Raw genomic sequence first — 11,668 nt, 5'->3', positions numbered from 1 at the left:
TGTGACAATAAATAATCAGCAGCCTCTTCAGTAAGTTCTTCAGCCTGTAGAGGAACTCTTCTGCTACAAGTGGAATAAAGCTTTTAAAACCTGATTTAGGGGCAAAGGTGCCAATCATCTCATAAAGCATTTTTTTTTTTGTTGAAAAATTGGCATTGAAATGAAAGCTATGGCTTTCTCCTTGTGTATTTAGATAGGATTATGTTTTGAGACTTGCTTCCAGAAGAACTTTAATTCTTTGCAATCAACATACACATTGCATGCAGTATACTTATATTTAAATTTAATATGTAAATTCATAGGACCTTTGATGTACATATATAGATGGAAACACTTTGCCTTTAGCAGGTTTAATTTGATTTAATTCATGCCCACTTTTCACTTGTATTTGTGCATCAAGCTTCGCTGCAGCTTCCTGGCATCTGAATCGGCACTCCTTCATTCCGAAGCAGGAACGCAGCTCAGCGTTTCGTAGTACTGTTCACTGCCTCTTTGTTCTCTTGGAAGCGCTGGTCTCCGTCTCGTCTCCGATGTAATGATGTGCTACTTCCTCTGTTTACAGCACGCTTGATGCATGCACTCACACTCTGTTTATGTTGCCTGCAAATGATGACATCGCAACTCCAGAATGAAAAGGCTTTGAAAGGGAAGAAGAAGGGAAAAAGCTGTGTCTGTGGATTTTAATATCGCGCAGTGTGAGAAAATCAGACGCTTACACTAATAAAGAGACAGTTTTAGACATTTTTAGGGGTGACTCAGATCTCAGCTGACTCACAGCTGAAGCTCAAGCCACTCAAGTGCTGGAATAAAGTAATATTTGAAAGTTTTTTGTTCTCCCTGCACAGGAAACGTTTTGGACAAATGGCACAGAAAATTTGTTTAGATAAGCTTCATTGAATTTAATTTAGTTTCTCTTATAAAATTGGGATCACAGTTATCAGATTGTGAGGTTCTTAGCAGTGCTGTAATCATTTATTCGTCATGAGTGTTTTGACTGTAAAGGGGATGCTGCTTCCTGTTAAAGGCGAGGTTATTTCTGAGTGCCGCGTGAGAACAGAGACCCAGTGGAGCACCCACCAGCCCGCTTTGTCACCACGGCTACTGATGCCAGAATAATTATACAAACCTCCACCCCAAATGAAAACCATATGAAAGTGAAAACCATCAACACACACATAAGATACAGTTGCATTCCTCAGGCCTGTTACAGTCGTCTGGCCTGCTGGATAATCACCACAATTTGCTACTTCATCTGTAAAGTATTATGGGTGTTTTGTAGAAATTCATCAGTTTCATTTCAGGAAAACTGACACCTTTTTTTTTTTTGTTTGTTTGTTTGTTTGGGGGTTTTTTTGTAAAGAAATGTCAAAATGAAAGTGATGTTTTTCATGGGGAAAATATCCAAATGTTTGTCAGTCCCAGAAGGAATATTATTGCACTGCAAAAAAAAAATGCCTAAAATAATTGGATGCAGTGCAAAAGTCTTGAGCAACCCCTCATTTCTTTATATTTCGCTTCCAAGGAGCTAGAATTTCTTGTAATTTTTAACGTGGTCTTGAGCAACAGTTCTCCAGCTTTCTGAAGGGCTTTCACATTCTTCTTTGGACATTGGCTGCTTTTTCATTCATTTTCAGTCCAGTCCTTGTACCTGAGCATTTCAGAGGAACGTCTTGTTTCTTGAAACACTTTACACTGACCTATGAATCATTCAAGCATACAAAGGCACCTAATGCAAAATATGAACCAATGTTGTGTCTGCATATGACAGAAACTTTGCATAGAACCTGTTTTAAATTGTATCTGTAGGCACTTTCTTACTAGCAAAAATACATATATATTTATTTTGCTAAATCTCTGGAAAATGCAAAAGATAACACAGTTTGACAAACAGAGCTTTAGCTGAAAACTCAGCATGGTGTGCAGAGTATGCTTTAAAAAATGAGGAAATTGGATGAGTGGAGGACAAAAGAAGAAGTAATGGTAGGCCTAAAAACATTATCTACAACACATGCACAGTATGCATAGTCACTGGAATGACTTACCCATTGGTTTTGGACTGCATTTGAAGCCTCAACATTACAGTGACCATGCTCCCTACTCTGGTAATCAGATGGATGAGTTAATTAAAGACAAAAGAGAGCTGTTAAAAAGGGGAAAATATCCGAGAGACAAACTAGTTTGTAGGCTGTGAACATATTTCTGTTGTAAAGTTGGACATTTAGCATCTATGGGGTCTGACTGACTTTTGGAGGGAACCTCAAGTGGATATTACTGGAACTGTAGTTTTTGGCATTTGACTTTATTTTTCAGCCCAAAGGTTGTCACTTGGTTAATCACTAAGATAAGCAGAATAAATAAAATACATAAGCATAATAGAGTTGGATCAAGTGGCAGGGGAGGATGTTGGACAGACCGGGTGCACCTAAATGTATAGTGAGTGTGTCCCTGGGAACACCTGGCAGAAGCCCCAGTCAGCAAGATCTTCAAGTCCCACCTCCAGTTTGACAGCATTCTGAAGAGGTTGGTGCCTGTCATGGTGGTAACCCATGAACCAAATGGTGGACACCGTGGGTGAAAAGGGAGCATCAAGCTGAACAAAGAGTCCTATCAGGCTTGGTTAGCCTGTGGAACTTCAGAGGCAGCTGATGGGTAGTGGCAGGCCAAGCAGAACACAACTTGATTGGTAGCTGAAGCAAAAACTCGGGTGTGGGAGGAGTTTGGTGAGGCCATGGCGAAAGACTTTTGGACTGCCCCACCCGCACATAGCAATAGTGCTACTTACTTACACAGGGATGTATTTGGGCACTGGAAGGAATACTTCGAGGACCTCCTTAATCCCACTGACACACCCTCTGTAGAGGAAGCAGAGTCTGGGGATGAGGGGGATGACTCACTGGGGGTGAAGTCACTGAGGTAGTTAAACAAGTTCTTGCTGGCAGGACCCCTGGGGTGGATGAGATTGTAGAGCTGTCTTGGTTGACACGCCTCTGTAATGTCACATGGTGACCTGGAGTGGTGCCACTGGGGTGGTGGTTCCCATCTTGAAGAAGGGGGACTGGAGTGTGTTCTCCAAATACTGGGGGATCACACTCTTCAGCCTTCCTGGGAGGGTCTATGTCAGGGTGCTGGAAAAGAGAGTTCGTCCGTTAGTCGAACCTCAGATTCAAGAGCAACACTGAGGTTTTCATCCTGGTCTCGGAATGCTGGGCCAGCTCTTTATCCTTTCAAGGATACTTGAGTGTGCGTGGGAGTTTGTCCGTTCAGTCAACAGGTGTTTTGTGGAGTTGGAGAAGGTATTTGAGTGCTTCCTTTGGAGCATCCTGTTGGGGGTGCTGCAGGAGTATGGGGTGTTTGACTCATTGTTATGTTATGTTCAGTCCTTGTACGACTGCAGCGAGAGCTTGGTGTGCATTCCCGGCAATTAGTTGGTCTCATGTCCGGTGGGTGTTGAAGTCAAACAGGGCTACCCTTTGTCATTGATTCTGTTCATAATTTTTATGGACAGAATTTCTAGGCATAGACAAGTGTTGGAAGGCTTCCGCCTTGGTGGCCCTTCATCTCTGTTTTTTTGCAGATGATGCAGTCTTGTTGGCTTCATCAGGTGGTGGCCTCCAGCTTGCACTAAAGTGGTTTGCAGCAGAGTGTGAAGCAGTGGGTATGAGAACTAGCACCTTCGAGTCCTGAGGCCATGGTCCTCAGCCAGAAAAGGGTGGAATCCCGGTCAGCAACAAGTTACTGCTGCAAATGGAGTAGTATTTTGTAGTATTGAAGTATTTCGGGGTCTTGTGCACGAGTGAGGGTAGAGGGTAGTGGGAGACTGACAGACAGGTTGGGGCTGCTGCTGCAGTGATGCGGTGAAGAGAGAGCTGAGGGTAAAAGCGAAGCTGTTGATTTACCAGTCTGTCTACATCCCTACCCTCACCTATGGCCATGAGCTTTGGGTAGTGACCATAGGTGGTCTTTGGATGGCTTCCTTAGAGATAAGGTAAAGAGTGCAGTCATTTAAGAGGGGCTCAGAGTAGAGCTGCTACTCCTCCACATCGAAAGGAGCCAATCAGTGTGGTTCAGGCTTCTGACTAGGATGCCTTCTGGGTGTTCTACTGGGAGGAGGCCCCCGGGCAGACCCAGGACATGCTGGAGATCTATATCACTCAGCTGGCCTGGAAATGCCTCAGTGTTACCCTGGATAAGCTGGAAGCAGTGGCTGGGAAGAGGGAGATCTGGGTTTTCTCTGCTTAGGCTGCTGCCCTCACGACCTGGCCCTGAAGAAGATGGATGGATGGCATAAGTATAATGAACAGCCACATGCTCATTGATAGAGCATGTAACATGCAGTGTTATTGTGTGACATTGCTGTGATATTACTGAATAAGAACCTATCACCATGCAGCTTACTCCACAAACCACGCTACATGTAAGGCACATGGTGAGCAGAACATATTCATTCATAAACCTCTGCAGCAACAAAAGCAGGATTTAATGAACAGCACTTGAAAACACTTAAGGAAAATGTCTCTCACCCATCATCAAGTGACATCAAAGTAAACTCTGGTGTAAGAAAGAGGAAGAGATGAGCGTGACTCTTATGATTAAAAGGTGTCATGACAACCAATGCTTCTTGTTGTCAGGACTGCATTGAGCGATCCACAAGCTGACAAAGTAGTGATAATTAGGATGCTGTGAAGGAGGAGAGTGAAGGGCAGGGGAGCACAGGTGGAATCTTTTCCTTATTGCAGCTCTCGTCCCTTCATGGCTGTGAATTTCTGTCTGCTGTCGTTAATGAAACAACTAATTCATCAAGATCTCTGAAGAAGGTAAAATTTGATGCCACTTCTGAAAACTTTCTTTAAAATTGCTAAATATTTCTACTGGCCTTGGCAGACTAAGCACCATTCAAATGTATTTGTAGTTGAAACACTCCATGGACCCTTGCCTGCTTGATATTCATGAACCTCAGAGGATGATTCATTGATTTTAGACCCTTTGCCTCTTCTTCCACAATCACCATCAATACAAAATTGACGTTTGACTAGCAGTTTGACCAAAGAGCAATTCAGAAAACCCCTCTGAAGAAAAACAAACATGGGACAAGTTGTCCTGTTTAGGGGAGGGTTGCTAGGGCCCCGCTATGGAGCCAGGGCCTAGATTGGGTTCATGTGGTCATATGGAAGCAGCTCAGATTAGAGCCTCTGCTCCTCCACATTGAAAGGAGCCATTTGAAATGATTTGGACATCTGACTATGATGCTTCCTGGGCATCTTCTAGATGAGATGTTTTGGACATATACTACTGGGAGGAAAGCCCAGGGCAGATCCAGAATACACTGAAAGATTACGTCTCTCAGTTGGGTTGGAAATTAGGAATACCTCAGTGTCTCCCCTCCTGTCCCCAGAAGAGCTGGAGGAGGTGACCAGGGTGAGGGAGATCTGGCCATCTCTACTGGCCCCAGATGATGGATGGATGGATGGATGGATGGATGGATGGATGGATGGATGGATGGATGGATGGATGGATGGATGGATGAATTGATGGATGGACGGATGGATGGACAGATGGAAGATTTGTTTTTTGTTTTTTTTTTTACATGTTTTGGAGATTGTCTTGATGCATGCTCTGTAATCCAGGTAAGGAAATCCCAGAAAGCTGATTTTGTTCATATGGATGCAAAGTTTTCAGCGTGAGAAATGCTTCATCATCCATCCTATCAATGTCTTCATTCTCAGCTGCAGTTTTCTCCAACATTATAAACCGTACAGTTGTATAATGACTGAAACTAGCACCACTGCCTAAGCTGTGAGCTCAGTTTCATGATTGTTAATATTCAAATTGTCAAAACGATTGATCAGTGGCCATGAGTGCTACTCACAGAGAGTTGGGGATGGCTGCAATCACAGCATTGTAAGATGGTGAATGATGTACTCTTATTCCCCCTCAGCATCATCATCTTGTATTAGACAGGGGTAGGTGCACAGTTTTGATAAACTAGACAGACGACCATGAGAAAATGATGTCACTGCTTAGCGATGAAGATAGTCATGAGCCCCTGAAATGAGAGCCAGGAACTGGTTACAGGAAAATGCTCATAGAAGCAGTTGAGCAGCTGGTCAAGGGGTCCATTAATGTGAAAAGCGACCAACAATCACTGAACTGAGGAGGGGGCATAAGGGTGCATCTTTCACCCTCTTACAGTGCTGTGATTGCAGCCATTATTAATCCAATTTAATCCACCTTCACATTAAAATTTCTATTTGATTTCTACTTCTACACATTTTTTTCATCTTTTGGAAGAATGATCCTTTAATTTTAGGCATCTTTCCTCACCCCAGGACAAAGCTCGCACATTTAGCTGCTCTGTTGGCAGATGAAAGGAACATGTCTGTGAATAGCACCTGCTCACGGTGTCATTTATCCATCTGCCCATCTCTGTGCTTGTGTCCCTTTTATCTTCTGCTTCTACAATCTGTCCACTCCTGCAGAATGAGCACCCACAATGCACCTGGGCAGGCCTGTGTCTGCCTATTGTTAGTATGGAGATTGAGGCTAATTATAAAGAGTATGGATGGATGGCCATCAGTGTGGGAGGATAGATGAATGCGTGTGTGTGTTATGTGGTGCAGCCTGGGTTCTGTGATTGCACACTGATTGGGGTTAATAGCCGTTGTTGATTCATTTCTCTGTGCATTGTGGACCTCGTTTACTCCCTGCATATATTCCCCACACTTACATATTCCAAGAAGCAGTCAAAACAGGTCCAATATCTGTTTCGCAGTTGTTGGGTTTTATAGATATATATTTTGTTTTTGTTTTTTTTCTTTTTTTTCCCCTCCATTTATCAATTTAAATGCTTTTGAGCTTTAGCTCTACAGCTGGGAGTAATTGGCAGCATGATGTTATTATTACATCCATCCATTCACAGCTCCATCCATCAATTTTCTTCCACTTTTCCAATTCAAGGTTGGCTGGAGCCTATCCCAGCTTGCATAGGAGGAGAGGCAGGGTACACCCTGGAGAGGTCACCAGTCTATTGCAGGTCTAATGTGTTTATTCAAGTCCAAGTTTATTTGGCTGATGACTTATTGATGATCTCTGTAAACAGATATGAACAAGCCCAGGCAAAACTTTTGGATGAGACTTGAAAACTTGGAGGAGGAGGAGGAGGAGGAGGGTTGCATGACAGCCTTAAAGGGCGAATGACGGACTACAATGAATTTAAAAAAGGGGACTGGAGACTGATTGGCTTAGAGAATATGTGCAGGGATGTTATTGGACAAGAATAGTGGTGTAAAATTTTCTATTTGGCTAATTTAATAACCTGCAAACAAAACAAGAAGTCTTGAACCAAAGATCTGCTAAGTCACTAAACCAGCTGTTAAATTTGAATGAAGATTCAGAGATGAAGGCCTTATCTGAACTCTTACCTTAGATTTGTAAATATATGTGTGTATTCTTTCTAAGAGAGCTGATGGTGCTCAGAAAGAATCTTTAAATCTGTGATTCAGTGCTCATACTAAAAATCTACTTTAAACCACCCAGCATTAGTTTATTATGAACATCTAATGAACAGACTTGATGTTTTATGATGTCATTAGATTTTTGTGAGAGCTGCTGTAGCTGAGAAAGCGTTCATTGCGTAGCTCAGTAGGGTAAAAAGCTACTTTGAGAGGATGTGGCTTCATATAAAGCACCACATTGACATCCAGATTCCTTTAAAGCTTTTTTAAACTAAAGATCTGTACAGAAAAGTTACTTTTTCTGTACAGATGATCAGAGTTTCTGGGGAAACCGTTAAGAGCCATCTATAATTGCTCAGGTTTTTTTTTTTAATCGTTGAGGGCTGAGCAGGTCTTCACTCCTCCTTTCCTTTCGTCTCCTGCAGGGAGAGAGCTGCCTCCGATATGCAGCGATGTTCGCCAGAAGCAGCGGCTCTCCATCGACACTCTTCCTCCAGAGGTCAAAGCTCCATTCCCCTCTGACCCCATCATCCCCCTGCGCACCAAGACGACCAAGGAGTTTCAGTAAGTCTCAGTTCACTGGCGATTTAAACACATTTTAAACATAACTCAAAACATCCTTAAATCAAAGTTTGGGGTAAGTTTCTGTGAAGCATTCGGTGTGTTTTGGCTGATAGGGAGGACGTGGAGCGTGCTGTCCAATCAGGTGACTGGAGGGAGGTCCGGGAGTTTTACCTGACCACCTTTGACTCCTTCATAGAAATCAACGCTGCCTTCAAGGTATCACACACACACACACACATACACAGACACACACACACAGAATCTGGTTCTCAGTGAATGGCCTGTTATAAGAAAACAGTTTTAAATGCTGGTAAAATTTCACAGCACTGTTTTACGATGGGAAAGCAGTTTTCACTGGCTCTCTCCGTCTGTTTCTTTCCTTTCATTTTCCCACCTCACTCCTTTCACAGCGAGAGGCGAATGGCTTGTTTAACACTACAGAGGACTCAGGAGTCAACACCAAGTTTGTCAACGCTGTTTACGACGCGCTGCTCAACACGGTGAGACGGCTCCTACAGGCACCCTTATGTAAGCTCGGAAATGCGGAGAAGATGCTCGGAAATCCTTCTGTTTGGAAGCATGATAGCTCTCCTGGGTGCAGCTGCTCTTTGATTAAAAAAAATGCAGTGCTTTAATTTGAATATCCACTACCAACTATTTTCAAAATGTAGGATATGTTGTATTTGATGGGGACTGATCAATGAAACCTTGTGCGTGAAGAGAAGGATTTTAAATTAAATTCTGGATTTAACAGGGAGCCAATGAAGAGAAGCCAATATGGCAGAAATATGATCCCTCGTTATCCCTGTTAGTACTCTCACTGCAGCAGTTGGAATCAACTGAAGGTTTTTGAGGGCTCTTTTAAAACCCGACAATAGGGAATTATAATAGTCCAGCCTAGAAGTAACAGGTGCATGGATTAGTTTATCAGCATCACTCTTAGACAGGATATTTCTAATTTTATCAAGATTGCATAGATTAAACAAAAGGTAGTCCTGGAGATTTGTTCAATGTGTGCATTAAAATACACATCCTGGTTAGAGTGACTCCAGGGATTCCCACAGTAGTGCTGGAGGCCAAAGTCATACTAATCACACCTGGTGAGACTGTGATTCTGGAAGTTTTGGGGCCAAATACAATAACTTCAGTGTTTTCTGAATTTAGAAGTAGAAAATGAAGTGACCTCAGTTAAAGGTTAGATAAATATGCCGTCTGGAGTTCTCATTTCTCTTTGTAGGTCACTGACATTCATGAATATTGATTCAACCTGGCGTTTATGGACACTGAGCTCGTTTTTGGTTGTGTTTTTTAGCCTCAGGACATTCAGAAGTCAGTGCTGAAAGGGATCATCAACAGCCTGCTGAGGGAGTGGAAAGGGTGAGGCAGCCTCTGTGACACGTGTCTGTGTGAACACTATATTATTATAGTCCCCTCATGAAGTTTTATGAAATGAAATTATTACATTTCATTGATATTTTCACACAATAAAAACTGAAGTGGGATCTCTTGTTCGTCAACAGTAAATCATAGTAAAATGCACGTGATTGTTGCAGCTCAGCTTAAAATAATACTTTAGTAAGAAAAAAAAATGAATCCGTCTTTGTCAAGCATAGATCTTTGATCCATTTGATCTGAACTGTTGGTACAGTTATTGGTTTTGTGGGTTTTTTGGCAGCGTCTCATCACATTCTGTTTTTTTGTGTGTTCTGTTTTCAGGCCTCGGACAAAAGATGATCTGCGAGCTTATTTCATTCTTGTTCAGGTAAGATTTAAACCCCCTCAGACTGATACATGGAATGTGTGACTTATGGAGAGTAGCAGGAAGGCCCGCTGTAGTGAGCAAAGCAGTAAGCAGTAGTAAAACTGGTTAGGTCAGTTACAGCATGGAAGGACGAGCTGGAGTGGAGGTGGGTGCCAAAGTGGCTTGCAGATTAATGCCTTGTGCCCCATTTGAGGTTTGCAAGCTGGATGTGTAGAAAGGTATCAAATGAGCCCTCAGCTTATGCAGGATGGTGGTAAGGTGGGCTGATCTGGCAGGATTGCCACTGACTCTTAGTTCATGGCCAGCCTGAGCTAATGTAATGCTCAGAGGAAGAAAGGGGTTCTTTCCAGTTCTGCCTATTGAACTATTAATTTCCATATTTGTAACATTCTTTAGTATCAGTTTAGCCAAATATTAGATAATTTGGCATACGTTGGATGGTGCTAATTTGTTTGTAATAAAATACAAAGCAGAAGACCATGACTCAAGTTGTTGCTCAATGCTGACAAACTCCATGGAAATTTGATACCTCCCGTTTTATTCCAAACTTCAGAAACTACGGGAAAAGAAGTTCCAAAACTTAGATGATGAGCCTCCAATCAAAAAAGACAAGAATGATTGTAGGAGTTAAATTGTCTGATTGGGAGTGGGAACAGTGACAGAATTCCTGATGTATAGCCACGACAGAGGAACTATCCTGTATCCTAGCTCCTCTTTGTTTGCCAAAGAGAGTTTTTTTTTAATCTTATCTTACAGCATTTCCAGCAAAATTACTCTTTTATGCTTGCAGCTTAAGCACAAGCAGAGCTGTCTCTTCTAAATTTTGTTACTTTGTTGGAGAATTTGGAAGAACATATACATTAGTCAAATCCCAGGTGCATGATAGCTGTCTAAAGACGCCCCTAACAGTACATGTTACATGTGTAGAGCACTGAACAAAGACAGAAACAATCTAACACATCTCTGTTAATGTGGGTTGTCAATACATGCTGTCAACAATCAAGACCATTACTTAGAACTTTTAGTTGCTGTATACTGCAAGTGTACTATCCCTATTTCACCTTTATTCTGCTGTCTATGTAAAGCCTCAGTCACACAGGCCTAGAGACCGGTCTTTGAAGGTGGACGGTGTTACAATCGCAGAGGTTTTCAGTGCAGCGCTGTATGGCACTTTGTAACCAATTTTACCCTGTGACATCAAGCATGCAGGCACTCATGGTTACCATGGGGCCACTGATCTTTGAGCCTGCTTCACTGAGGCTTCAGCACATTCATTCAATTTGGTGATTTTTTGCAAATTTTTATTATTTAATAAAGAAGTTTTCATCAGAATATTGTTTTGTTTTTTTTCCTTTTGCTGTCCTTACTCCTCTGTCTCGGACTTCCACTCCACTCTTCTGTCTTTTACTGTTTGTGGGTATCTTTCTTTGACCCTGTTTTTCATCTCGCTCTCTCTCCCTCCCTCCAGTCTGATTTCCATATATGGTTTTGGGGGATCAGAATCAGATAAAGACAGCAGTCTACAGTAGTTCCACCGTGGTTCCACCCTCCATCAGTACACACAAACAGCTGAGCCAAATTTCTGATTTTTGCCCCATTTGACTTTGTGGACTTGCCTTGTCTTTCAACTCTCATGAGAACATGACCACGCACACACAGACACACAGATTGGGACGGGGTGAGGTCATTTTGTAGTTGAGGACTGCTGGTTTCCTGCCCGATGATGACAGCTCTCCTTCCTTTATGGGCTCCACTTGCTACAAATTTGTCTCTTTTTCCCCTTCATCCGTGTATTAAAACATTTCTTAGACTGAATACAGCTCTTTGGGATTATCTCAATCATTTTGTCATTTGTTATTACTTTTATTGCATCCAAACTTGTGGGTCATGC

General features: G+C 42.4%; 1 protein-coding gene across 1 annotated transcript in view; it reads left to right on the top strand.

Annotated features, from left to right (window-relative positions):
- hectd2 (HECT domain containing 2) overlaps positions 1-11,668 on the top strand; it is a 64,147-nt gene that overhangs the window by 9,108 nt on the left and 43,371 nt on the right. The window contains exons 3-7 of the mRNA XM_030748116.1: positions 7,877-8,015; positions 8,129-8,231; positions 8,426-8,515; positions 9,328-9,392; positions 9,732-9,777. Of these exons, the coding sequence (XP_030603976.1) occupies positions 7,877-8,015; positions 8,129-8,231; positions 8,426-8,515; positions 9,328-9,392; positions 9,732-9,777 (443 nt within the window). The remainder of the gene's footprint in view (positions 1-7,876; positions 8,016-8,128; positions 8,232-8,425; positions 8,516-9,327; positions 9,393-9,731; positions 9,778-11,668) is intronic.

The sequence above is a fragment of the Archocentrus centrarchus genome, chromosome 15, assembly GCF_007364275.1.
Source record: "Archocentrus centrarchus isolate MPI-CPG fArcCen1 chromosome 15, fArcCen1, whole genome shotgun sequence".
In the NCBI taxonomy this organism is placed as follows: Eukaryota; Metazoa; Chordata; class Actinopteri; order Cichliformes; family Cichlidae; genus Archocentrus; species Archocentrus centrarchus.
Note: the sequence above shows the minus strand (reverse complement) of the source record. Positions and strands in the feature narration are given on the sequence as shown.